General features: G+C 32.3%; 1 protein-coding gene across 1 annotated transcript in view; it reads right to left on the bottom strand.

The window, feature by feature from the left end:
• Positions 1-27,521, bottom strand: part of LOC129223823 (WD repeat-containing protein 26-like) — a 43,744-nt gene that overhangs the window by 11,057 nt on the left and 5,166 nt on the right. The window contains exons 2-12 of the mRNA XM_054858182.1: positions 22,528-22,627; positions 22,267-22,323; positions 22,045-22,181; positions 19,278-19,375; positions 17,241-17,397; positions 17,013-17,151; positions 15,800-15,940; positions 13,407-13,526; positions 12,618-12,763; positions 8,559-8,637; positions 401-530 (exon numbers count right to left, since the gene is read on the bottom strand). Coding sequence (XP_054714157.1) covers positions 401-530; positions 8,559-8,637; positions 12,618-12,763; positions 13,407-13,526; positions 15,800-15,940; positions 17,013-17,151; positions 17,241-17,397; positions 19,278-19,375; positions 22,045-22,181; positions 22,267-22,323; positions 22,528-22,627 — 1,304 coding nt within the window. The remainder of the gene's footprint in view (positions 1-400; positions 531-8,558; positions 8,638-12,617; positions 12,764-13,406; positions 13,527-15,799; positions 15,941-17,012; positions 17,152-17,240; positions 17,398-19,277; positions 19,376-22,044; positions 22,182-22,266; positions 22,324-22,527; positions 22,628-27,521) is intronic.

The following is a 27,521-nucleotide window of genomic DNA, read 5'->3' as shown; positions in this document are numbered from 1 at the left end:
ACATTTTGCATTTTTTTTTTGTAAAATACCCAGTTTTTGGGTATTTACCCAGGCCTTGGGTAAATACCCAAAAAATATTTACCTACCCACTGGGTATTTACCCGATCCACATCACTAATTATAACAGAAGTTTTACACTAATGAAAAAGTTCCTTAATATTGCAGACTATTTAGGGGGGGTTTGAATCTGTGTCGCAGACTGCTGAAAAAATTCTGCTCATGGGCTAGTACCAAACTCGATATGTATACATTTAATGACATTCATAAAATTTTAGCCCAAAAATAATTATAGCTTGCAGAATAAAATTAGAACGTGAAGATTATTCAATAATTTCCAAATCAAAAAATATTAGTCACTACATTTTTCATATAACTGTAATTGTATTAAAGCATTAAATACCTTCACTACCACTTGCTATAAAAACTTGATTAACACCACCAAAACAAGAATGAATCGTGTAATAGCCTTGTGTAACTCCTTGAAATTTACGTACTAGAACTTTGTCTTCGATGTCCCAGAGATGAACACCCTGAAAGAATGTACAATAAGATATGCACTGGTTGAAAATAAATCAAATAATCCAACATTAAGAAAATTACAGAAACGGGAGGGGGAGAGAACATAGCGGGGCATACACAGTATTGGAAATTAAAAAAAAGTAACATTTTAATTATTTTAACAACATTTTTCGATGTTTGCAATTTTGCATAGTTTGCTTCTGATTTCTATATAAATAACTATATAACTATACAAACGCTTTTAATAATGATTAATTGATTTCAAACGTCAAAATAAGCAGTAAAAATGACTTTTAAAATCAAGTTGGCAATAAAATATACTTCTGACATAGTTCTATATGTTTCTAGAACCTCGTCCGTTATTGCTCATCACATCACACCCGAGTGTCCCCTGTTCCTATCACAGTAGTGACTTGCCCAGATTAAGGACCCTCGGGAAGTGTCAGTTATTGCTTGATATTCAAACGTCGACCTGTGTTGTTTCTACGTTGATCAATATTTTTGTGCTACTTGGGCCAGAGAGTGACACTGGCTGTTGGCATAAAATATTATTTTATTTTTATTCTCGGTCCACAGCCGATAATTTAAAGAAAATATTTTAAAGTTAATTGTTACCTACTTTAAGCCCAGTCTGGTAAAAGTAGAATTCAACTAGTTGGTGCTAACACTTCAATCGACAATTCCCCCACGCCATAATTAATGGCGACTGTTTACTAAAACCATTGAAGATTGCATGTCTCGATGTGTCGATCATGGGCGGATTTATGGGGGGGCAGAGGGGGGCAATGCCCCCCAGTTTTGGGAGGACTTTATGTAGTAACAACCTATCCTCCAAAAATTTTTTAAAAAATCATTTTTTTCTTTGACTAGTTTAGAAAGGCATGGGTGGATTTATAGGAGGGGGGGCAATGGCCCCCAGTTTTGGGAGGACTCAAAATAGTAACAACACATCTTCAAAAATCTTAAAACAAAGAATATATTATTATTTTCTTTTTTTAAGGGGTTACAGTACCTCAAAAATGATGAAACAATCAAAAAAATTTTTATTGCTTATTTCAAAACTAAAAACTATTCTGAACACAGGGAAAAAGTTTCATTGCTTTAGTTCAAATATTTAAAAAGTTATGAGTAGTTTTAGGCCATGCTCGCTATGTGTTCTTATGCAAAAGAAAAACTTTAAACTGCTTTTTCTCGATGATGGTATTTTTGTGTTTTCATGTCGTTAGAATCCCTAAGGATTTTTTCTATTTAAAGATACAGCTTTAAAGTAATACTTTTTGCAATTGGGATAACATATTTGACAAAACTGTGCATTGGATAAGCATTTTATAAATTACTCAAATGCTTAGAGCGTGTTAAACCTTTAAAAACCAATTAAAAAAAAACTTTGATTTTTTACATAATTAATCAATGAAAATTTTCTAATAAACTCATAAGCAAATGAATTCACAGATTTTTAGAGATGATTATAGTGATCGTTTAGCAAAAAAAAAATTTTTAATTAGTGCAAAAATAAAAAATCCTTAAAGATTTCAAAAAATTGAAATTTTTTTTCATTTTTTAAAAATTAGGCAATATTTTTAAATTTTGAAAATAAATTATTGATTAAGAAATAAGTATGCATGTTATGGTTTCAAAAAAATATAAAATTTACTTAAATTTCAAAAAAATGTTTGAAATGTACTGTGACCCCTTAAATAGTTCAATGAAAATGAAGAAAATAGCGAATGTCCTTTTCTGATGGGAGAAAAGAAAAAAAAAAAGAACATTAAGTACAAATAGTACAGCTTTCACTAGGGTGCTGAAAATATGCCTACATTCATTATTTTGGACTGAAAACCGGGGAAGAAACCCCTGAACTCCCTAAAATTGGAGATATTCAATATCCCACTTAAAAGGGAGCCCTGCGTCACTCTCTTGGTACCAGTCACCTCTCTTAAAGCCAATTCAAAAAGGACAGCATGAAAACACACATTAATGAAAACGACACAAAAAAAAAAAAAAATGAAAAAAAAAAAAACCAACTTCAAAATTGCTCTAAAAAGTGAAAAATAATTTTATTCTTTAAACACCATCGATAATACTTTTAAACATAATTTTTGAAGTTGGCCCAAAACGAGTGAAAATTAAGTGAATTTAAAGAACATTACCAGTGTAACCATGTTCCGTTCATATTTTTTTCTGAAAATCATCCAAAGTTAGAAACGAAACATGTATATCGTTGCTCAAATACGCTGTCATCAATGCATAATGTATGTGGTTAGTGAAGAAACTAGGCCTGGTTAAATTTATAGTTGTAGTTGAGTTATGGCTGTGAATGATTTTATCTATCGTTTTTGCGCCAACTTTAAAAATTATGTTTAAAAGCATTATCGATGGTGTTTAAAGAATAAAATTATTTTTCACTTTTTAGAGCAATTTCAAAGTTGGTTCTAATTTTTTTTTTTCAAAATTTTTTTATTTAATTCTTTTTAGTGTAAATGTATTTCAGAAATATTAAGAAGTTACCATAACGAAACTTTCTTATTTTTTTCATAAAAGTGCTCCATACTAAAAGAAAAAAACTAAAAACACGCCTTGAACTTTAAGCGATTGACACTAGCAAGTTATCGTTGTTCCTCCCTGGAATTCATTTGTGTGTTAATTTAATTATAACCATTCAAATATTACGTTTTTCCTAACTAATTAACATTTTACAGCCCAGTTGCTTTTTATGCAATACTGTATCTCCTTACTTAGCCCAGATCATCTGTTATTGGCATACATGAAAACGATAAAAATACTGCTATAGTTGAAGCAAACCTAACCTAGTAGCATTGTGAAGGCTAAGCAGATCCTAATCACTGCATAAACCTCACTTCGACGTTAGGTTTACCCCCACTATAGAGCAATGGCACTGAAGAAACTTGATGCTTACTTCAGAGAAGCCTTCATTCAAAATTATCACCACAATTACTATTAATATTATTGTTGTATGGCACCAAATTTTTTGAAACAATGGGCTTTATATTTGATCATATAATAGGGAAATCGCATGAAATTTACTGTTTTTTGACCATAACTTTTTTTCTAAAGAATAAATATGGTCAAACAAAGTAATGGGACCTAAGTTGAGCCATCCCCTATCCATTAAAAGAAGAATCATCAAAATTGGTTCACTAGGTGAGACGCTGTGAGTGGACAAACAAAAAAAAAAAAAAAACATACATACGGTATGAACTAAAATGTTGCTCAAAAAAAAAAAAAAAAAATCCTGCCCCCCCAGGAACTCAGTCCTAAATCCGCCTATGGTGTCGATTCAGAAAAAGTTGAGTTGTCACCTGATTGATTTCAATTAATTCCACTTGTTCGCTCGTGCCATGGAGAGGAGTACGAATATTCGCGGCAGTGGAATAAACAAATGAGCGATAGTTGCAGTAGAAGTTAGTGTGGTGACGTCATCAAGGCATGCAATCTCATTGGCTGATGAAACATATATATTGAGGCGAGTGGCAACACTCTCTCGCTTCTCTCTTCACTTTTCAACGATCCCCAGTTTTGTTTTGATCGTGAAGCCTAGTTCGGCTCACGTGTGGGGGGCTTTTCCCCGCGGTGCTAGCAGGGTTTTTTAGTGGTGTGTAAATGGTGATGAATATTCACCTTGCTTTTCAAGTATTGAAATTTTCCAAGTCCTGGAATTAGAATGAGTTCAGGTGAAGAAACACTTGTGTTGTGTCCGGCCAATTGATATTGCCGGGGAAGTGAGTTCTGAGAATTCTACCGAATATGTTCGCCGAATCTTCGAACTGTCTAACGTTTCCTACCTGCTAAGGGCGTTCCTGAAGTGTGATCCGGGAGACTTTTTGTGTTCCTGGATGAGGATCCTTCGGACTGGTCAGTGACTACATCGACAGATTGGTGACATTTTTCTTTTACTTATTGGAACCACTTTTGTTGTGATATTTTGGGGGTGTTCTTTTATGGGGATATTGTATTATAGTTCTAGTCATATTCAATAAATGTATTTTTCTGAAACATGTTTTTTGCTTGTCTCCAACTTGACATTACACGGCCAGTTAATGTTAGCTTAGTTTAAATCTCTTAAACTTTGGATTTTTAAACTTAACTTTAGTTATGCCAACACTAGAGAGGCATTGAGGAAAAGGGTTCGCGTCTCTCGCTCTGGATAACCAACGTCTCCTCCAAAGTAAGAAAATTATATTTGCAGTTAAGTATAAAAAGTTTCATTAATTAAAAATATTTTTTTTCATTTGCATTTTACTCCAGCTTTCTTTGCTACTAATTGTGTTATTTAAGTTATTTAATGTTGGATGCGGAGCTTATGGCGGGTGCGAAGCATGCATTAAACCCCCCCCCCTTGAGAATATATTCCGATGCGCTTCTTACTCTCAAAAATGCGGTATTATTTATTTAAATAGAAAAAAAAGTGTTTAATATTTACATACAACTGAAATTGATGTAGAAGTTCATAAAGTTGTATGAAATTCAATGCTATGACTATGAAAGTCACTAAATGCTTATGTTTCTCTAACAGTAAAGATAATCTGAAACAGTACAAGAACTAAGCACATTTTTTATTGATTTAAAGCGGTTAGTGCCCTTACAGCTTCTGGTGATAACCAGGAGCTGACTTTGTGTGCAACGTGCACAGAGAACAGAGCCTTCTAATGGTAAATACAGTGAACATTTGACCATGTCAAAAAAAACTAATTTCATTGCAAAATAAGCAGTAGCACACTTTTATCTACTTCAGACAGTATTTTGTTAAGTTATAGAATTGTTCTCCAACAATTTCAATCCCATAAATCCACATAAACAATTTGTGAAGGAATCTTTTCTTTGAACAACATACATTTAATTTTGTATTTAAGAATTTCCTACTCTATTATTTTTGCCTTGTATCATTCTGTTTATATATAGTATCTGGACGACCGAGCCTTGCACGGCTTTTAAAGACTTATTTTTTGTCAACTCCTGTTTTTCTCAGGTTCAATATTTTTTCAAATATACTTGAAAAGCATCACGCTAACAAAATATTAAGGTTCTCGTCAGTCGTTGGATATGCTTCCGAAAAACGAGAGATATACTACAGAGCTGCCAACTGCTACAAAAAAATTGTAGTTTCTATGAATTACAACCTTGAACTATGAAGCTAGGAAAACGTGCCCAAAAATTACAATTTTCTTCTCTTTTTTAACCCTAAAAAAATTTCAATCAAAATTGTCCATATTATTAATCATTTAGATAATAATACCTTTGTGCTAACTAATATTCCAAATCTTTGTTTTAAAAATAAACAAAAAGGATTTATCATACTAAAAATGATAAAAAAATTTCAAAACAAATACAAACTTGTCCTAAATGTATCAGGAAATCCCGAAAGTAACCTTTCCATCGGTTATACCCCCTCCCCTGTTTTAACAGAAAGTAAGATCATTCTGTAATCCAGTATATCCTTGTAATTTCTGCCGATCTTTTGCGACTCCCTTAAAACACACACTACCACATTTTCAGCTCTGCTCCTCAGAACGTTTTCAGAATTTTAGTTCCCCCTCCCCCCATGTGCAGGTTCTCTTTTCTAAAAAAGTAAAAGTAAAGCAAACAATATTACACATAAACAAAATCATGCAAAAATTTTTGCCAGTTCCAGGGATTCATTCCTTCCACCTTGTCGTGACATTTTGATGCTAAGGCCCCTTGTGCTACAAATGTTCATATGTGTTACAAAAAGAACTTATTTGGAACAAACAAATCTGGAACGTACAATAAAAATGAACTCCAAGTTGACACCACATGGAAAGCACGTTTTTTAAAAATTGTCGCGAGAATAAACTTAGAAATAACCCGATATGAAAGCCACTGTGAAAAATATCGATAATTGCCCCCCCCCCCTTAAGTTTGGTTTTGAAAATACGGGAGAAGGTGCTTTCTGGATTTTACTTACGTTACTTATTCATTACGTCTGCTACATTTATCATGAAACACGTCTTTTACCCCCCCTTCCCTCAAAACTAGTGATGTGCCAGATCGTTAAAAAAGTAGATCCGTGGATATGTATACGGATCCGGATCATTTGTGTCAAGATCTGCAGATACGGATCTCATTTTTTTTTAAACCTAATTCAACTAGCCAAGTGTAAAATTTGTTACGGAAGATATTCCCATCAGAATAATAACACTCTTCAAAAAATGTCATCTACGGCAAAAATATAATCAAGACTATAATTTACCCTTTAAAAAAATCTCTGTTAAAATTGAGGGAGACTTGGAAGGAACGGGTCAGCGCTGCATTAATGCTTGGATAGAATGTCAAAAATTATTTCTAGCTTGCTCGGTAGATGTAGGATACCGGAGTAAGAGTGCAAAGTTGCTATTGGAAAGGCTAGAAATAATTTTTAGCATTTTATTTCAGCATAAATGCAGTGTTGACCCATTAAAACCAATTTTCTCCGCCCCACGGAATAACAGAGCCGGGAACAACTTTACAAACTCTAAATAGAGAATTTAGTCTTACTTTTTTTGAAGGGTGCGGAGAAAAACCAAAATAAAGAATAACAGAAACCCCAAATCAATAACAAAAACTAATATTAGATAAACATTAAAAAAAAAAAAAAAAAAACATGTCCCAGAGGGTCGACCTCATATTAAGATGGATTTCATGGGTCAGAAAAGACTTTGTTAACGAATATGAACTGACAGCGGATAGAAATTTTAAATCATTGAGCTTTTTTTCCTTATCTTCCAACTATAAAATCGCTACCAATCACGCGTATAAAGTCTTTGAATTGTATTTAAAATTTACTGAACAAGATTATAGCACCAATTGGTATACAAATTGGAAGTTCCAAATAAATATCAAAAGCAGAAAACTTTTAAGTTTTTACTACCATAATTCTGAAAAACGCCAAGTCGGTTTTTATTAATATCTCCGATAATTAAAGTGCCACAAAAACGAGGCCAAGCTAAGAACACTTTCAGTCAAGTCACCTTTTGAACGAAAAAAGAACTATCAAAAACAATTTATCTGTTTAGGAACTATGATGCCACAAATAGACACACAGATACATTTTAAAAATTTATTACCCTTTCCTTTTTTGTGACGGTGGGTACAAAATGGCGTCTGAAATGATATCTTTTAATTTCAATATAGGGAATAAAACCTAATTTATACGGAATTTTAGTCTTTTATCCTAATATTTGAGAATTTTTAGAATAGAAAAGATCCGTTTAAGATCCATCAGAAAATAATGGATACGGATACAGATCTTTATTCTCCCTCGGATATATGTGGATACAGATACGGATATCTGGAACATCACTACTCAAAACTCTACTACGAATTTACATTTCCAAAAGTTGGCAGCTCTGGATATACATGTGTGTGTGTAAACACTTCATCAGCATTATAATCATTTCAACTGTAAGAAGCCTACTACTGAACATAGGCCTCCTCTTCCCCACCTAAGGAAGCTCTGGTAGCTGGTTGCATATCAATATTTAATGCATGGTATTGCCAAAAAGTAGTTTCTATGACGACAATAAATATGAAAAAATTGCTAGGATTGAAAATGCGTCGCGACCTTTTTGTAACTCAAGTAGTCTAGTACCAAACAAAGAAGATTCTGAATGCAATTAAATAAACATTTTGCATTAAACTATCTGTTACATTTTTGATTCCACTATACAATTCTCCTGTCATTAATCAAAAGATTTTGAACTTTGAGTCAATTTTACTATGGTGAAATTGGTTTTTAACCCAATACTTCCTTCCATATTATGTTACGATTCACGATTTCATCAAAATCTAGATTTTCATTTGGAATAAGTACTTTAGTGTAATTGGTCACTTTACGCCAGAAAATGCTACATACAGCATGCTATCCAGGAAGTGAATCAGAAAGGAATTTCAGCACAACTGCTCACACCAACCAAATTTTACCTTCTGCTCAACAAATGTCACTATATATGACAAATGAGCTTAATTTGAACCTATAAACAATATAAATCCAAGGAGGTCGCTCAAACATCATTCCCACTGACCTGAGTTGCAACGTTCAGCAAAGCCATCCTGCCAGTTTCATCACAGGTGAAAGACATGACGGAATGACCCTCTTGTAAACTGGAAATAAAATTGAAGAATTTTATGAAATAAAAGGCCATTTCTGTTTGAGAAATTCAACATTTCAGTTAAGAGTGAAGATGCTCTTTTAGAGATGAGCAAATTTATTTGAAGCTCCCCCCCCCCTATTAAAAAAAGCACCCACAAACTACTTTTTATTCATTGTGAACAAAAACATCAAACATCATTTAAAGGAATATTTTACAAGAATTTTTTTGTATTTGCAAACTGCTCCTAGTTCTGTTTCAGTATTATAAACTCAAATTCAGTTGTATTTCTGTAATGCATCATTAATGTATCTTTCCCTCCCTCCTTCCAGTTAAAAACTAAATAAAAAAATTGCCAAACAGAACACAATTGCTACCAGATATCAAAGATATTCTAAATTTAAAGTACCCTTTATGAACTACACAATAGTATAACAAAAATGGTTTATATTTTTAATAAATTCACAACTATGAAAAGATTTTTCATCTAAGATGATTATAGCATCAGTTAGTACTAGTAATGTAATCAGTAGAAGTTTACACAAAATATTAACAGCTAGAATAATTATATTTAGTTTAATAAATTTTTATCATTAATTCTCAGAGGAAATAATGCAGGGTGGCGACAGGAACTGGAAAAAAAAGTTCCCTGCTTTCCCTGATTAAGTTCACCAAATTTCCCTGGTTTACGTTACCAATGACAATGGTTCCCTTTCTTTGCCCTACCTGAAAAGCATTGCAATTTAAATAAAATGCAGTGTTTAAAACGGTTTAAGCTGTTAATTAAAAATATATTTTGAAACGACGCTCCATTTTTTTTTTTTTTTTTTTTGGTAAAAATAGCATATTAAATTATCGACAGAGAAATATTGTAGGAAATCAAAAACAAATACTTAACTTCCAGGAACCAGTTAACATAAGAATTCTAAGAAATTATTCAAACCATTTGTTAAGACATATCTAATCACGATAAAACTAAAAAATTTAATTGGAAATAATTTTGAACTGAATTTTCAAGCAGTATAATTGTTGCTAAAAAAAATAACAGGTGATAGTTAAAGTATAGAAGTAATGTGGTTTTACTTACGTAAATAATACTGCCGTGTGCAGGTAAACTGAAGTATCGGCAGAAATTAGTTTTCAAGATATTTGAAGAAATGTGTGGTGGATTCAGTAGTAACATAAGGAAAATGTTGAAATTAGATTTTTTTTTCGCGCTTTTTTTCAGCGGAAACCAAATAAGCGAGTATGTACAATAAAGATAATGTACAATAGATGAGAAAAATGCAAAAAAAAGAAAGAAAAATGTGCAGTTACTGCCCAAGATCTGCACACAGCAGAATCAACATATTTATGTAAAACAAATTTAAATCTTACAACAACCGGTCATATTGAGCTATTTTCTAATCAAGGACTTAGGTTTTAATGAATGAATACAGCATTTTAACCATTAAAAAATAATAAACATATTTACTTATGTTCACTACTCAATTTCAAATGATTTCATGAGTTGTCGGAAAAAAATCTTAGATTACTTTAGTAAAAAACAACATTGAAATGCAAAAACAGTTATCAGAGTTCATACTCGATTTGGATGAAAAAAATCCATGACTTTTCCAAGACTTTTTCATGATTTCATAAAAATTTTCATGACCTTGTTACATGAAGACAATAGTACTATTTAATATCAAACTTGCAAATTTTTGGAAATGAGCACTAGCAGAACTTCTACTTGAATGCCACTACCTCATCGAATCACTTACTTGTGATTGAAAAAATATCAGCATACACCTAAAAAACCGCCCAAGTTGGTGCTACATGCAATATTTTTGGATGTGATAACCAGACTGTCTGATATATTGCATGTAAACTATTCTTATTCGTCTTCATACAAATTTAAATAAAATAAAAATGCAGTGAATAGAATATAATGATGCTTAAAGGCATTTTTTTTAATAAAGAGGCAAGATGATAATAACTGCGACAAAGGTTGAATGAGTAATTAAATTAAAGTTTCAATAAATTTGCTTCAAAAGTTGCCCTTTAATGTCAATAGTGCATTTATCATCCTCATAACTTGACAGTATTTTGATTCTTTAAAGCAAAGCCACATTCTTTAGTTAATTCATGTTTCTAGTTTCTACACCAGATAATAAAAAAAAAAAATCAGTAGGTAGTAAATAAATCTTCTGATTTAAATGTACTTGTTTACTTATTTGCACATTTTCAGATACATACATTAGTTTAAATTAATAGGTTCAGAAATTCTAGAAAATAGTGTTTGATTCCTGACTATTGAAAGTAGCTTTGGATTGCATGGATTAGTTTTGCGTGCCGAATGTTGGGCAGAATATTAGAATTTTTTAAAACCTTCAACAAATAAAGATAAACTTTGATAAATTTAATTATAAAGATTATACGAGTGATGGAAACGAACTCTGATGCAATGGAATCGCGTTTTTTGGGTGGGCGAAATCAAGAACGTGCAAGTTCGTTACTACAGAATATAAAAAGCATTGAAAATAATGGTAAATTCAAAATGAGTGATGTCAAAGCACTAAAATAACATTGCAAAAAAAGAAAAATAATAATAAAATAAATGACGAGCGGCTACAACAGAAGTGGATGCAATGAGATTTTAAAATTCAGATTTGTTTTCAGGATAGTTCAGTTTTCCAGTTTTAACAATTTTTATGTGCGATACTGTTAAATCACTCAAGATTTCAAATGCTCTTTTAGCTATTGTTTCTTTAACTTTTCTCAGGACATTTTTCCATGACCTAAAATAAATTTCCATGACTTTGTATGAAAATTTCAATTTTCCATGACTTTTCCAGGTCTGAAATTTGATTATCTTTTTTCCATGACTTTCCAGGATTTCCATGACCCGTACGAACCCTGAGTTATTAATTTCAAAATTTATGTGTACATGGTTTTAAAATAAAAGAGTTTTAAAGTCTGAAAAAAAAAAAACCTCCGTGTAATCTGAAGTGACAGTGAATAATACCATGGCAAAAAAGCAAATTTGATTTTCAGTCAAAATTCAATTTTAGCAATTAAATTAAAAATGCCAAGCGATAACTTTTATGTTTTTTCAGCATTAATTTAAAAAACAAAGATTTTTTTCTTGAAATTGTGATAACAGTATGATAATTACTTCAAGACAAAGAGCAAAGGCAAAAGAGCCAAGTCATTAATGACGGCTTCCTCTTTGCCTGCAGGGTTGTTCATTTTACGTAGCATGGAATGTGTGAAAGGAAAATTCAAGCTAGGTAAAATAAACAACTTTACAGACACAGCTACAATCTTACGAAGCTCAACCTTAGATTGAATACTTTGACCTTGAGGAAAAAAGATGCACAAATATGCGGCACTGTATAATCACACCTCATTAATTTTACTTTTTTAAAACAAATAACTGGCGGAAAATTCATAGGGAATCAAAGTAATTCATTTTGCAAGGGAAAAAAAATTCATTTGATGAATTTTCCCTGATTTTTTGTTATTTTTTCAAAATTCCCTGATTTCTCCCTGAGTGATAAAGTTCCAGGCTTTTCCCTGATCTCCCTGATCTGTCGCCACCCTGTAATGTTAATGTTTGATCAAATTGATTGCCTTTATAATAACAGCTCCATGTAAATGGTTGGTTCAATTTTTTTTTTGGCCCGAGAGCCCTCTGATTGGACATGCTGTGCCAAACGATTGTCAGGTGTTGCATACGTAAAAGCTTGTTCATGTTAACTGAAATCCATATAGAGTAAAAACCCTCTAATGCGAACACTAATCGAGCAAACTTTTTTTTGTCCGCAAAAGAGGGGTGTCTGCAGGACAGGGGTTGAATGTTATTTGCCTTGAAATGGGGGAATTAAAAATTTTCCACATAAAAGGGGTGTCTGTTGGAGGGGTTTTATTGTATCGTGTCAAGGTGATAAAGCCAAAACATGAAAATAATATACTTAATATTACATGTGAGAAAAATGTAAAATTACTAACATATTAGCATCTGTCATTTCTTCGAAATTATATGCTCTGATACGGTGGTGTGTGTCTGCGGCAAGAACAGTTTTGCCATCTTTCCTGCACCACAGGCACTGCACACGAACACCTTCCCAAGAGTCTAAGATGCTGCCATCTAAGTCCTACAGAAAATCAAATTTTAAAGAAATGCAACTATCAACCGCATACTTTTATGCATTCATAATGGAAATACAGTGAAGCACCGTTTTTACGTTTTTGAAGGGACTGTATGAAAAGAGCGTATAAATGAAAAAACGTATAATTGATAAAAACGTAAAAAGAGAAACATATAAACAGTGCTCCATTGTACGTACACAAATTACAGTCATTTTCCACATCAAATGTGCAGCTCTTCAAAAACAATCAGAAAAAGGTATAAGTGGAGAATGTTTAAAGGTGAGTATACTTAATATATATATATATATATATATATATATATATATATATATATATATATATATATATATATATATATATATATATTCACTGTTAAATTGAAATTTTGAAGAACTTGCATTCATATCTTTTAAGAATGTCCCCAAATCTCTCACAAATTATAAAAAGAGAAACTTTTAATTCTTCATTGACATATTTTAACAGATTTTATGCAGGGTGAATTAATCATGCAAATAGCATTGTGTGCCAAAATTAAGGATGAGTGACTTTTTGAATGTTATACCATTTAAATAAGTTTTTAGTCATTTTGTAACTCCACTATTACACACATTTCACACAAATTAAGAATAAATGCGCAGAGTTGCTTACACATTGGTAAAATTGTCCCCTTGTACCACCGCACACAAATTTCTTCCCATCCTTATGCCATGCACAAGTTGTTAGGCTATCTTCAGGTGAATGGTTCATTTTTACCCTTAGACTTCCAATCTGAAATTGAAACTCTGAAATCAGTCAGACAAAAAGGGCACTGGTTGAGATTTTCTTAATTAAATTGAATTTCAACACTTAACATTGTCTTTAATATTATAACGAATTGAACTTTCAAGATAACAGAAAGAATATCGTTCAACATAATCTCAGAAGAAAAAATTCGCAATTTCTCAACCTGAAACAAATATCACGATTTTAGAAATAAATTATTATGACCATTCTGATTATATATATATATATGTATATATATATATATATATATATATATATATATATATATATATATATATATATATATATATATCAGAATGGTCATAATTTATTTCTAAAATCCTGATATTTGTTTCAGGATTTTAGAATATATATATATATATATATATTCTATATAGAACTATATATATATATATATATATATATATATATATATATATATATATAATCAGAATGGTCATAATAATTTATTTCTAAAATCCTGATATTTGTTTCAGGTTGAGAAATTGCGAATTTTTTCTTATATATATATTTCTTATATATGTATATATATATATATATATATATATATATATATATATATATAAAATAAGCAAGCCAAATTCCAAATATTAAACAAATTATAAAAAATAATGATGATAAAAAGGAAAATTGCAAATAGCTATTAAATAGGAAAAGATAAAGTATGAATCCAGAGCTCATCAGCCGTGGAGGAATCATTAAATATGGTCAAAAGACCAAAATTTTTTAAACTATGAACTAAAAGAGAATGTTTAAGCTCCAGTACATGCAATATAGAGTAACATTGGACAAACGCACCACACGCTAAACTATTAACAATAAACAAGAGCTCAAACCTAAAACTAAAAGCATAGGGTTTCGCCTCGACTTCAATAGTTTTCACTTTTATTATTATTATTATAATATATATATATATATATATATATATATATATATAATAGTTAATTTATAAAAATGAAAAAATTACGTTTTTAATTTTAAATTGAGCTTTGAATAAATTTGAAAAAAAAGAAGGAAAAAAGAATTAAGGGGGGGGGGGGAAACAATTTAAAAACATTGGACAATAACAAGCACAGCCTTTTCAGTTAATCAAAAATACACCCAACTCTAAACATAGACACAACAATTCATTTCATTAAAAATATCGCATTTTTATGAGCTAAAATACTCGAACTATTTATGCAGGAATTATCGCAATTATAATGAAGAATAGTGAACAAAACACATTTAATGGCTACAAAAAGTACATATACAGACATAAACAGGAACACAAATTACAAATGTAAGAAAAACCATCTTTACAGTTTGGTGTCTAGGGTGGTCTTAAAACTATAACATCTTTCACTCTTGTCTTACAGTTTGCTTACCTGTTCCTTCTACTTGTCGCAGTTTTGGGGTACGATTACCGTTAAGAGTTCGTGGAGCCCTTGGCCCACATTTATGATACAGTGGAACCTGTCTAAATGACCAGCTTTTGTTCTGGTAAAAATCATAGTTAAATGTAGGGAGTTGCTTAATGCACAGAAATAGTTAATATTATCAGGTCCCGCACTAGGGATTTCGAAATCAGGGGTGCCCATCCCCCCCCAAGCTTAATGGCACAAATCCCCCCCCCCCAAATTATCCTCAACTCTCTCCACCCCCCTTTTCTTTTCCGCTCTTACTTTTCATTTTATTTATTTATTTTTTAAAATAATTTTTTTTATTTTTAATATTTTTTATTTATTTATTCTTTTAAATATGTTTCATTTATTTTTGTATTTAATTATTTTTAATTATTAATATTTTATTAGAAAATTTCTGTGCTATGCCAATGACACACACACACACAAACTAAATACATGAAATAAAAAATAAACAAAATAAAATAAAATACTAATTTAAATTAAAAATAAATCAATAAATAAATAAAAAGCAATTTTAAAAATCCCCCCTTCCTCAAAATTTTGATGGCGCAACTTGCGCCATAATCCCCCCTTGTGAGCACCCCTGTTTCAAATTCCTAAAAAAAAAAGAAAACCAAATTTTAAAACCCTTAACCAAATTTCTAATTTTAGCCAAAAGTTAATTTCAACAAATTTTAATGGTGAATTTTTTTCCTTAGAAAACTTCAATTAACAAAGTACGATTCAATTAAATATGCAGTGCAAATGTTACTTACATTTTAAATATGTAGTCAGGGGTGCAAATGGACTCAAAATAAACTGCCAAGTAAAATTAAATGTGAATACAATAATTGATAAAAGCTTTGTACAAACCTCAATATTCCAAACCCACAAATCTGATGAATCATCTGGGCCACATGCAATGAGATATGTATCGTCAGGACTCCAAGCTAAGAAGGAAACGCCGCCAGGATGACCTTCAAATGTTCTTCGATGATTTAATTCCAATGTGTCCTATTTAAACAAATGATTCAAAGGAAATTACAACATTTTCAGCCAATGAAATACAATTTTGCCTAATTTATTGCATCAGAAATGACTTTTTAATATTGTGATTACAAATTACAAAACAAATTTAATTTCAGGAGGTTTTGACTTTCTAGTTCATATTTTCACTATCTTCTCATTCAACTTAAGTTAAAATTTAATCATTCTAAGTATATCAGCCAGTTTATTTGAAATTTGATCTTGTTGAGCAAAAAAATCTTGAAACCAAACCAAGAAGAGATACCATTGGGAAAAGAGGAAAGGCGAGTTGACAAAGCTGAGTGATAAAACACCACATTTTGTTTATTTGAATGATTGCCACAACATATTGAAAAATATTGAAATACAATATTTTTTCAAATTACTGTGTTGCAAAAATATTATAATGCAATATTTTTTTTAAAAATGTACACTTTGAAGTAAGAATTTTTCATTAGTTTTCAGAACAAAGAAAATATCCCCAACTCTCCACATCTTTGGTGACAACAATGACACAGGTTAATTTTCAATGAGGCTATAAAAAGATATATTTTTGTTATGACTTTATGTAAAACAACAATAACGTTAACAATCTGCGCATTATTTCCTCAATCGTTTGTTTTTGGCAACTTTTGTTTCTGGCATTATTTATGTTTGGTAATTTTCAGCAATGTGAGTTAGTTTCAAATCATTTCGCATTTTTTAGTATATTGGGCTTCAAAAGATATGGGAAGGCACAATGCTGCACACTGCTGAAAAGGTTGTTACAAGGTCATAGTACATAGTATAGGGCTGGGTAAAGTAGAAATTTAAACACTGCCGACCTTACACCCTAATGTTACAATGCATTAATATGTTAAAAGACACTAGTACTTGAAGTTTAAATAGAAATAATACAAAATTATCATTCATCAAAAAAAAAAAAAAAATGCAATCGCCGAATTTATGCCATACTTCTTGATATATCCACCATTCAGCCCTAACATGCCGTATTATAAAAATCAGACAAATGTTATAAGAAATAGATCTTGAAAAACAAACACAATTATTCACTACTCACAGGATTGACGTCCCAAATGATAATTGTAGTGTCTTTAGACCCAGTGGCCAATTTTCTACCGTCATTTGAGAAACGGCAAAACCAGACCTCGTCACAGTGATCTTTGAGAACTTGCACCGTCTCGCATGGGAACTGTTCCCTACAACAGTAATCATTAAAATATTTCAATTAATGCATCAAATTATTTAAACATTAATTTGGAAAGATTTGAAGACAAGGAATACTTACTTTGTACATGTGTGATCTATAAGTAGAGAAACATTCTCCAAGTTGCTCTCCGCCTTGGAATTGTGATAAGGACACCTGTCTTTCTGAAGTTCAACTGCTTGATGTAGTAACGTTTGCAACCGTCTGGGTGGTAACATAACCGAAGGAGGTAAAAATGCTGAAAACAGAAGAAATTTTATCAGCATGCGATATCCAATCCTCTTAAATGAAAGCTAAAGCATAACGTTATATGCTTCATTCTCTAAAGAAGAAAATTAACAATAAATCTTTTTTGGGGCCTAATTACTACTAGGGCCGATTGGGTTCCAACCTAGGGAAGGGAGCAGGGACTACAAATTCAGAGGCATCATAAAAATAATTTTTTAATTTTTCTCATATAAGCAAAAATCTATTCCGTCAAAATATTTAATACACTAGTGTAAGAAATTAAAAGAATTTTCAGATTTAGTCAATTATTTCCAGAACTACTGGACTGATTTCAAAGAAATTTGGTATGTACATACATCAAAACAATACAAACCAAATAGCCATCTAAAACTTAAAATACACACGCATGGTCATAAAAAATACTCGTTATAGTCTGATGGTATAAAACAGCGGTTGCAAAATTGAACAAAAAAAAAAAAAAAGGGATACTAGGGGATATGATCCCCTGTAACAGACATATAGGCCTCGCAGTGTGATTCCTTACTTGAAATGAAGCAGTTTACGGGATCCTGGAGCAATTGTTTCCACACGTTCAGCAACGCTGTTCTCAGGCTATGGATGGTCCCCTGAGAGATGTTGCTATTGTTCTCCCGAGTGCGTCCCAGATATGCTCTATAGGATTGGAGTCTAGAGATCTGCTTGGCCAATCCATCCTGTGAATATCCTCCCGTTCAGGAAATTCGTCGACCAGAAGAGCTCTATGTGATCTTGTGTAAACATCCATTAAAATTAATTCAGGGCTAACAGCGCCCCTCAAGAGGTGGGTGTAGGGCTCCAAGACCACATCCCTATACCTCACAACTGTAACAGAGCCTCTCTCAAAGACATGGAGGGGCGTGCAGCCATCCAACATGATGCCTGCTCAGACCATCAAATCTCCTCATCCATAATGGTCGATTTCGTGCTTATTGGAGGGCAGATAGTGGGTTCCTGCTTCTATCCAATGAACATAGGACAATGATAGTCTGTTAAGCTGAACTGGGAGCCACTACCTGCCCTCCAATAACCGCGAAATCGACCATTATGACGGTGGTGGTTTGATGGTCTTAACAGGCATCATGTTGGGTGGCCGCACACTCCTCCATGTCTATGAGAGAGGCTTTTTGACAGTTGCAAGGAATAGAGATGTGGTCTTGGGGCCCTATGCTCACCTCTTAAGAGGCACTGTTAGTCCTGAGGTAATTTTAATGGATGTTAACCCAAGGCCACATAGAGCTCTTCTGGTCGGTGAATGTCAGGAAGGGGAGGATATTCACTGGAGGGTTTAGCCAAGCAGATCTCTAGACTCCAATCTTATAGAGCATGTCTTGGACGCACTCGGGAGAGCAATAGCAACTCCCAACATCTCTCAGGGGACCATCCATAGTCTGAGAACAGCGTTGTTGAACGAGTGGAAACAATTGCTCCAGGATCCCGTAAACTGCTTCATTTCAAGTAAGGAGTCACACTGCGAGGCCTATATGCCTGTTACAAGGGATCATATCCCCTACTATCCCATTTTTTTGTTCAATTTTGCAACTGCTGTTTTATACCATTCGGCTATAACGAGTGTTTTTTATGACCATACTTGCGTATTTTAAACTTTAGATGGCTATTTGATTTGTATTGTTTCAATGTATGTACCTACCATATTTCTTTCAAATCGGTCTAGTAGTTTCTGAAAATAATTGACCAAATCTGAAAATTCTTAATTTCTTACACCAGTGGAGTCAATCTACAAAGTGATTTTTAAGTTTTTATAAAATTAATAAAAAAGGTACCTGAAAAATAAGCAATTTATAAACACTAATAAATGTTAGGAAAATTCTTTGTTTATATGAATAAATATACCTTGAAGCTTTTCCATGAGTTTTTGTCTTGAATGTGTTCCTTTTCCGTCCCAATGAGACATACGTCTCAATTCTTCACCTGTGCTGCACATCATGTAACTAAAAAGGTAATAAAATAAGCTTGAATTATATAAAAATGTTTGAAATTTCATGCACAGTGTAATACAGTTTCAAAAAATAATTTCTTAGTAAAGGTTCAAATCTTTCTATTATTATTACACCCTGGAATGGATTGGACAACCCACACACCCACATATCTTCCTTCTTGTAATACAATACAAAGAAGCCATCAAGAGAGATTTGTCAAAAGGACGTAGAATGGAAGAGTGATGGCCATCTAGGCACAAGCTCTTGTATGTAAAAAGTTCATTGTTTTGCCTGAAAACACAGGGAGCAGTCAGGTATATCAGCAATGCCTGTATGGTGGAGGTAGTCATATCCATTGGAAATTCTAACATTAGCAAAAAAAAAAACCTACCAAGGAAGGTCCACGAGGACAGGGTTGTAAAAAAGGCGAGTGCACATCTGAGCAAATGTTATTTTTATTCATTTACTTTTTTTTTTTAAGTTTTAGAAGTCAAATTACCAATAGTACAAAAGTATTCTCATATTGAAATTTGTTCATAGCTTATTTTACTATTGTATAAATTATAAATCAGTTAAAAATTCGAAAATTTTCCTATTTTAAAAATCCACTTTCTCACTTCACTTTCATATCTTGCAATTTTTTGTTCTGTGCATTAATTTCTTTTAGCTTTAAGATTAAAATAAGAAAAAATATTAAGACATGTACTAGAACGCATAAACATAAATGAAAAGACATGCAAGTAAGTCGATCAAATCAGATATCTAATGCTACAAAAACAGCAGCCTAGTTCTAAAAAATCAATGCCTAGAAGAGTAAAACACACAAAAACAAATGTGAAGACCAGCAATGAGCTCGGGGCTCAGCTAGGCTGGCCCAAGTCCATTTATTGCTCCCCAATGAAAGTCAATGGACCTCTTAAAGCTATTTCTCCCCCTCGTTCATTCCAGCCTCTTTCGGTAAGCTGTTTCAGGTGCCCACAAACCTACTAAAGTAGTAATTTTTCCTAATTTCCAGGTTATCCTGAGATTTGAATAGCTTAAAAAAATGACCCCTCGTCCTGCTTTCCGTGCAAAAATTTAACCCATAAACGTATTTCATTTTGACAATTTTAAAACACTGAATCATATCCCTCCGACTCTTCTTTGTTCCAGGCTATACATATTAAGCTTTTAAACACTGGCATCATTATCCAAATCTAAAAGTCCCCTTACTAGTCTAGAAACTCTTCTTTGAAGCCTTTCCAATAAAGAAATATCTTTCTTGAAATTAAGGAGACCAAAACCGAACAGCATACTCCAAATGTAGTCTTACCAAACTTCTATATAAAGGCAAAAACTTCTTAAATCAAACTCCTCTTCTCCCTCCCCCCCCCCTACACAAACACATACACAATACACTACACAAAACAGAGAAAATCATTCATGTGTGGCAGCATGTGAGAAATGCTGCGGGAAAGAAGAACTTTTAAAATGCAATACAGGCAAGCCTTTAAAAGCCACTGATTTAATATGACACAAGCACTTCCTGCAATCGCTGACTGTGAGTGTAATCCTAGTCAGGGGTAAAAAAAATTTTTAAAATAAAGTCACAAGTCCGAAAGAAAAGTATTACAAAATTTCACTGGTTCGTACATACTTTTAATGGTCTAATCCTGTCCTGGTTTTAAACAATGGAAAAATTAAAGAAATATTACACAATTAAGCAAAACAATATTGACTTCATAAATAGATTAACTCAGCCCTTTTTAACAATTTCTGAGTGACTGGGGAAAGAAACAGCAAGGCCATTTTTCAGAAACATCACCACTGGTCAGAGAATTTAGTCAACGAAATTTTATCTCATTTGTTGCTTTGGGAGGGTGTAAATAGGGTGGGGCCAAAACAATATGTTGTAACGTTTCACTGGTCCCATGGGCCAGTAAAATTTATATTCTGCTGGTTCAATGAATGTTTTTGTGATCCCAGGCCAGCAGATCTGTTATTTTTTATTTTAATTCTTCCCCGATAATTATTTATTAAGTTCTGAGAAGGAACATGTTTAGTTTGTTTTAGCTTTATATGATTGTAAAGATGTTAGGTTTGAAATATGCATTAAAAGTTACCTAGTTTAAGATTCGCCACAAGAGTCTTTTTTATGAATTTCTTCCTGTAGTTGAAACTTTTATGTATCCTTGATAAGTATTTTTTTTTCCTCTCAAGGAGGGAAGAATGTAAGTTAGTTAAATTGAAATGGTAGCAACTCTTGGAGGCCCAAAAAAAAAAAAAAATGATTTTTTTCCGCACTTCACATCTATCAAAATTAATTTTTGCATAAATATATATATGCAGTTTAACTTCAATTTAATGATATATTTAACTGGTCCGGATTTGTCTGCATTGAATGTCTCTGTTTCTCAATTTAACGATATCCTTAATTTAACGATAACTTTTTCCAGTCCCTTGACAATGGTAAATCAGGGTTATACTGTACAGTGAAACCTGCACATAACGATAACCTGTCTATAACAATCTTTTTTTTGGCCCCAGCAAATTGTCAGCATGAATAATCAAACTGTCTATGATGATAACCTGTCTATTACGATATTTTTTGCAGGTGTCAACAGTATCGTTGTAGACAGGTTTTACTGTATATAGATTTTTTTTACTTCAACATGGCTGAGAAATTTTCAAGGTTCTCTTACCTACTTAGCTCATGTACTCTGTTAGTATTAAACCTTAAAGGTGTAAGTTCATGTCTTAGACATTGTAATGCTTCTAAAACATGTCCGTCTTCAAGATATTCAAGATATTTTTGCTCCAGTAATAAAAATTTCATCTCCTGAAAAATAATTTTGAGAAGGTTCAATGAAAGTACATAGAAAACAGGGCTCAATAAAGAAAATATCTGGTTTCAACATGCTTACAACAAGGGAATGATGACTTTCTAGAAGTGGTTTCAAGTCCCCCAGATCTGTTTCTGCCTGTAGACAACACAAAAATTCCATTCAAAATTAAAATCCTTTTGAACACTTTTTAAGTGTTACTTTAAAACTATTTAACAGCACAAAATACATAAATGGACCCAAATGAGGGCAATGAAATGCAAATTGCAGCTGAAAAAAAAAAAAAAAAAGATTAAAAAAAAAAAAACAAAAAAAAACAAGATTGAATTTATGTAGTTTTACCTTTGTCCAATCACCATCCATGACATGGGCCTGAAATTTGGCTGCAGAAGGATGATCCAATCGACAACCCGATTCTTTCATCAACTGTTCTGCTGTACGGCTAGAAAAACAAAGAAAGGTGTAACGCCTTGTGAATAATTTTTAATTTATTAATCAAAAGTTAATTTGAGGAAAACTAATTTTCACACAGTAACATGACAACCAAACCAAATATGATATACTAAAAATTCAGTTTTTTAAAAACTTACAAAATGGAAGCAAATTTTTAAAAACTAAAATAAAGTAAAGAGACAGGTATTTCAGGTTTGATTTCATTGTACTTTGATCCCTAATTCTTTATTGAGATGGGAGAGAAAAACACAATCGAAGTGATTTGAAAGGTTTGTGGAGGATTGAATGGAAAACTTTTATAACCCAATCCCAATTTTTGGGAGTTTTTCATTACCTTCATGATCAATTTTCAAATATGTTATATTTTCAAGACTTCAGTGACTATAAAACACTCTGTTAAAAGAGAAAACACGTTCCATTATCAACCTCTTTTCATTCAATGGCTGGAAAAAATTGTTTATTCTTGTACCAGGAATTGAAGAAACATTTTGGGGACATTTTTCTTGCAGAGCTATGAAATTTATTTCCTCAGCTATAGCCATGGGTGCCACTATAAAAATTGGCCAGGACTGAAAAGCGAGTGGCTCCATTTTGCGACACCAAAATGTTAGCGCTTAGTTTGTTTGATGTTTTAGACATATATAATGGTAATTTTTGATGCTGTAATTATATAGTAAAACCAAATTGTAAGATTAAGTAAAAATTAAAACCTAAATAAAAAAATAACATATCATTGTCCAAGATTTTTAGGAGGTAAAAGCAGAAAAAGAACTTAATAATAAAATGCAATAAAAAAACTTACTATTTGCTAATGCAGAAAAAAGCTTCAGATTTTATAGTTCATGTTACATAAATAGTTCATATTTCATACAAAGAAATAGTAATTAAAAAAAAAAAATCAGGTATGAGATTCTTGGCTATAAGATGCATTGTGAAAAACTTTAATAAAATTTTCCAGATTAAGATAAGAATGGTTGAAATCAACAGAATGGGTGACTTATTTAATTATTTTTTGGGGAAAAAAAAACAGCTTATCTTTTTAACTTTAGCAGATGGACCAGTTTTTTGTCCTCAGAAGATGAATAAGACCTTTTTGAGAGTGAGAGATTCAAAAGTAAAGATTTGTTCATCTATAAAAATCATTTTGAACAAGGAAAAAAAAATCCAATGGCCGAAATTTTTGAAAAGACGGAATTCCGTCCCTTGCATGGAAGTGTGGCGACCATGGCTATAGCATAAAATACATCTTACTACAGTAAGAGACCCCAATTTCGGAATCCAAAAATCTGGAACACTTGAAATCCAGAACTTTTTCCTTAAATATTCATGAAAAAAATGATAAAAAATGAAAAAAAAAAGTTTTTTTCTTTTAGTTTTGAAAGTTTAAAACTGTTCACTTTCGGAAATTACTTGTTGAAAACATAGTACTTTCAGTTCAGCTTTTTAAAAAACATTTCTTGATGTTATTATGATCATCCTAAACTGCTTAACTGTTTGCTATAATTGTGCAGTAATCTTTTAACATCCAGTTTTGGTGAACGATAATTCTTTGATCGAAAAATAAAAGAAATTTAGTGCAAGCATACATCGAAGCAAGGAGAAATGTGACAAATACTACATGACAGCACAGTTTTCACTATTTTTTGAATCCAAAGTCTGGAAAATTCGGAAAGGTCATGCATGGCCTCAAGCATTTTGAATTTGGGGTCACATATTGTACTCCTGTAGTATGAATTTTGGCAAATGCAAATAGGTCTTTTGGACTAAATATCCGATTGTGATGTAAATGCTGCAGATCCGCTTTTGTAGCTAAATATTTTATAGTAGGGGAAGGTGGGGCACCTTGGGACACCATAAATTTCAGCTTTAATCTCTTTATAGTAAATAAAAGTAAGGTTTCAAACAAATCCTTGGAAGGAAGTCTGTGTCGGACCTGCCTCCAGAGACCCCATAGCATCTACAGCCTTGAAATTTTATACAAAGTTACTTGGAGCCCCGGGGGTGTGCACCTGAAAGTTTTATTTTTTAAAATTCGAATGTTTTTTTGTACTTAATTTTTTAAGCTCAAATTTTGCGTAAATTGCCAATTATTGCCTATTAAAGGGCTGAAAAGTTACTTGCATACATTAATATCATATATCGTTGGAAAGGGTAGAATCTTCCACGTTCTACTCAATTTGTTTCAATGCTCCAACTTAAATACGGCGGAAGTTATTTGCGTTTTTAACTTTTATAGGCTTAGCTAAAATTTAGGCACTACTTTCTCTATTAAAGCTATCAGCAAAAAGCAAAGAAATTGTCCCACAGATTTCTTTTTGACACCAATGGAAAGAGCGCCTCTTTTTACTCCAGCTCTAACTCGACCTATGGTCAAAAAAATAAGCTTCTATCTCCAAAAGAAAAAAAGTTACAAGCAGTTAAAAATTAAGTTTGAATAATTTCATCTCCATTAAAATTATTGATGTTTTATTTGGCGTTGCCATAGTTAAGTATTTTCGATTCGCATGTTTCCTCTTTCTTGTTCCCAAACTTTAAAGGTTTCGATTTTAACGGAAAATCTTAGGCTCAACTCCATTCAAGCCCCTAGATAAAGAGCAAAATATATTACTAGAGGCCACAAATATGAAAGAGATTTTTCAAACGAACAAAACTGCAGTGATGCAACGCTCAGGAGCCTCTTAGCCCTTACGGCAAGTTGGTACAAGTTATTTTGAAACACGGGGTAGGGGTGCTTTTTGATCCAAAGAGAGCTCAAAATGCATTTTTAATCTGTTTCTTGACTATTTAAATCTTTGCAAATCAAATATGATTGCAAAGCAATCTTTGGGGGTTGGTGAGCATCAGCGAGCAGGGGGCAGAGCCCCCTAGTTTTGTAAACAGAAATTAGTTCTCTTAGGACTTCATCGATGACAGCAGAATCTACTTTTCAGGGTACTTTGAAATTCCTTACATTAACAGGAAAAGACGGATCTAATTTTCTTTGTTTTGAGAGGTTCAGAGTTACATTAATAGATGGTTTCATTATTGACATTTTTAAGTAGGAAATGAAATAATTTCAATCAGAGCATGTGGGAATTAAAACATGTCCTTTCATAATAATTTAAAGGTTAAAAAATGCGTTGTGCTGCTAAGTCTTAACCATTAAAAAGTTGATATATACAGTAGCCCCTTGTTATATCGCTCATTCGGATATATCCCTCTTTTTTGGGGTCTCCCGAAACATTAAAGCCTAAAATAAGAAAGAAAAACTTTGCCTTAAGTTTGAAACCATGTCTGAAAACATATGGTATTGCTCAGAGGTCTCTTTCTTCTTTATTTTGTCAATGAACAAAAAGAAACTATTCTTCTGAATTCACTGGAAAAGTAGGAGCAATTAATGTCATCTAAATGTACATACCCACACAGTATATTTCAGTTTAAGATAGTCTAAACTACTTGACATCTTCTTTTGTATTGACACATTGCCTTTACAATGAGTGAAAGACATCAAGCAGGTGTCATACTAGTAGGGAAAAGAATTGTGCTTGGTTGCACAAACTGGGATTTGCATAAAAGAAAGGAAGAATGATTTCAACGGGTAAGAGTTTTCTGACAAACAGTGTGGCTACTTTTACTTTTCACATGCTTTCTACAGCAAGTCAAACGGATTAGAAAGTCTATTGGAAATAAGAGAGTATTGGAATGCTCACTCTTATTTTGCTGTAGCTCAGAAAGATCGTCTTCATTCGCCATTTGATGTTTTTAACTTTCTGATGGTGAAAATTTATTTAAATTTAAATCTTGTTTAAATTTTAATAGGGGTGATAGTACACTCGTTAACTACATCCAAACCATTAAAAAATCATGTCAAAAAGAACGAATGCTAATTTACTTGTGCATTGGACTTATGACTATTTTTAATGACCTCCATTATATTGCGCTTTCGGATATATCATTCTTTTTCTTTCTTCCCCGAAAAGCGTGATATAACGAGGAGTTACTGTAATAACAATCTAAGTAGAGCAGGTTGGGGGACACTGTCCCAAGCTGCTCCACCAATGTGTAGTACAGAAAAAGCCTATTACATTGTACTTAATAAATCTAACAAGAGTAGCCATTTTCTCAATTTTAGTTCATTTAGAACTAAAATTGAGAAAATGGCTACTCTTTTACAAAAAAATTATTTTTCTTTCTAGATAAAGTATTAAAATATTATTTGATACTCTTTTGAGGATAAGAGGAGGGAGATATTTTTTTCTATGGAAAGTTAGAATTTTCTGTTTGCCAATAAATTCGACAAATTAGATTTTTTTTTTCACCGAGCTTACGATTTTATTATATTTGGTGCAATGGAAAACATTTAACATGGTCCCTGCAATTTGAAGCAAACCATAAGTCGGGACCAGTTTCAAAATATTTATGGGCTGACCACAGAAAATAAAAAAAACAGCTTGAAGAAAAAGAAAAAATATTGTAATCATAAAAAACTACCATTCAAATTTCAGCAAAATTAAAAATAGTGCGCATAAATGATCTGTCCCCAAAACAAGTGCTAATGAAATCTCGCTAGCATGTCAACCTTTAGATTGGCCTGTCATCACAATTATACAATGACTTATATCTTACATTAAAATTAGTTTTAGTAAATTAATTAATGATTTGATTTTGTTTAACTAGATTAAATTATCTTTTCTAGTTATGGACTAAGACAACGCAAAATCACTAGAAAAAATAGCTCCAGAGAAAATAAAGTGCTCTTCAGTCAGGGCAGGCCAGATTAGATCCTATGCAGGGGTCTGTCCAGGATTTTTCACAGGGTCCGTTTTTTGTGAAAAAACAAATAATTTTGTGAAAAATGAATTAATTTTGTGAAAAATCAAAAAATTTCGCAAAAAAAAAAAAAA

Source organism: Uloborus diversus, chromosome 6, assembly GCF_026930045.1.
Source record: "Uloborus diversus isolate 005 chromosome 6, Udiv.v.3.1, whole genome shotgun sequence".
NCBI classification, from domain to species: Eukaryota; Metazoa; Arthropoda; class Arachnida; order Araneae; family Uloboridae; genus Uloborus; species Uloborus diversus.
This window is presented reverse-complemented; position numbering and strand designations above follow the sequence as displayed.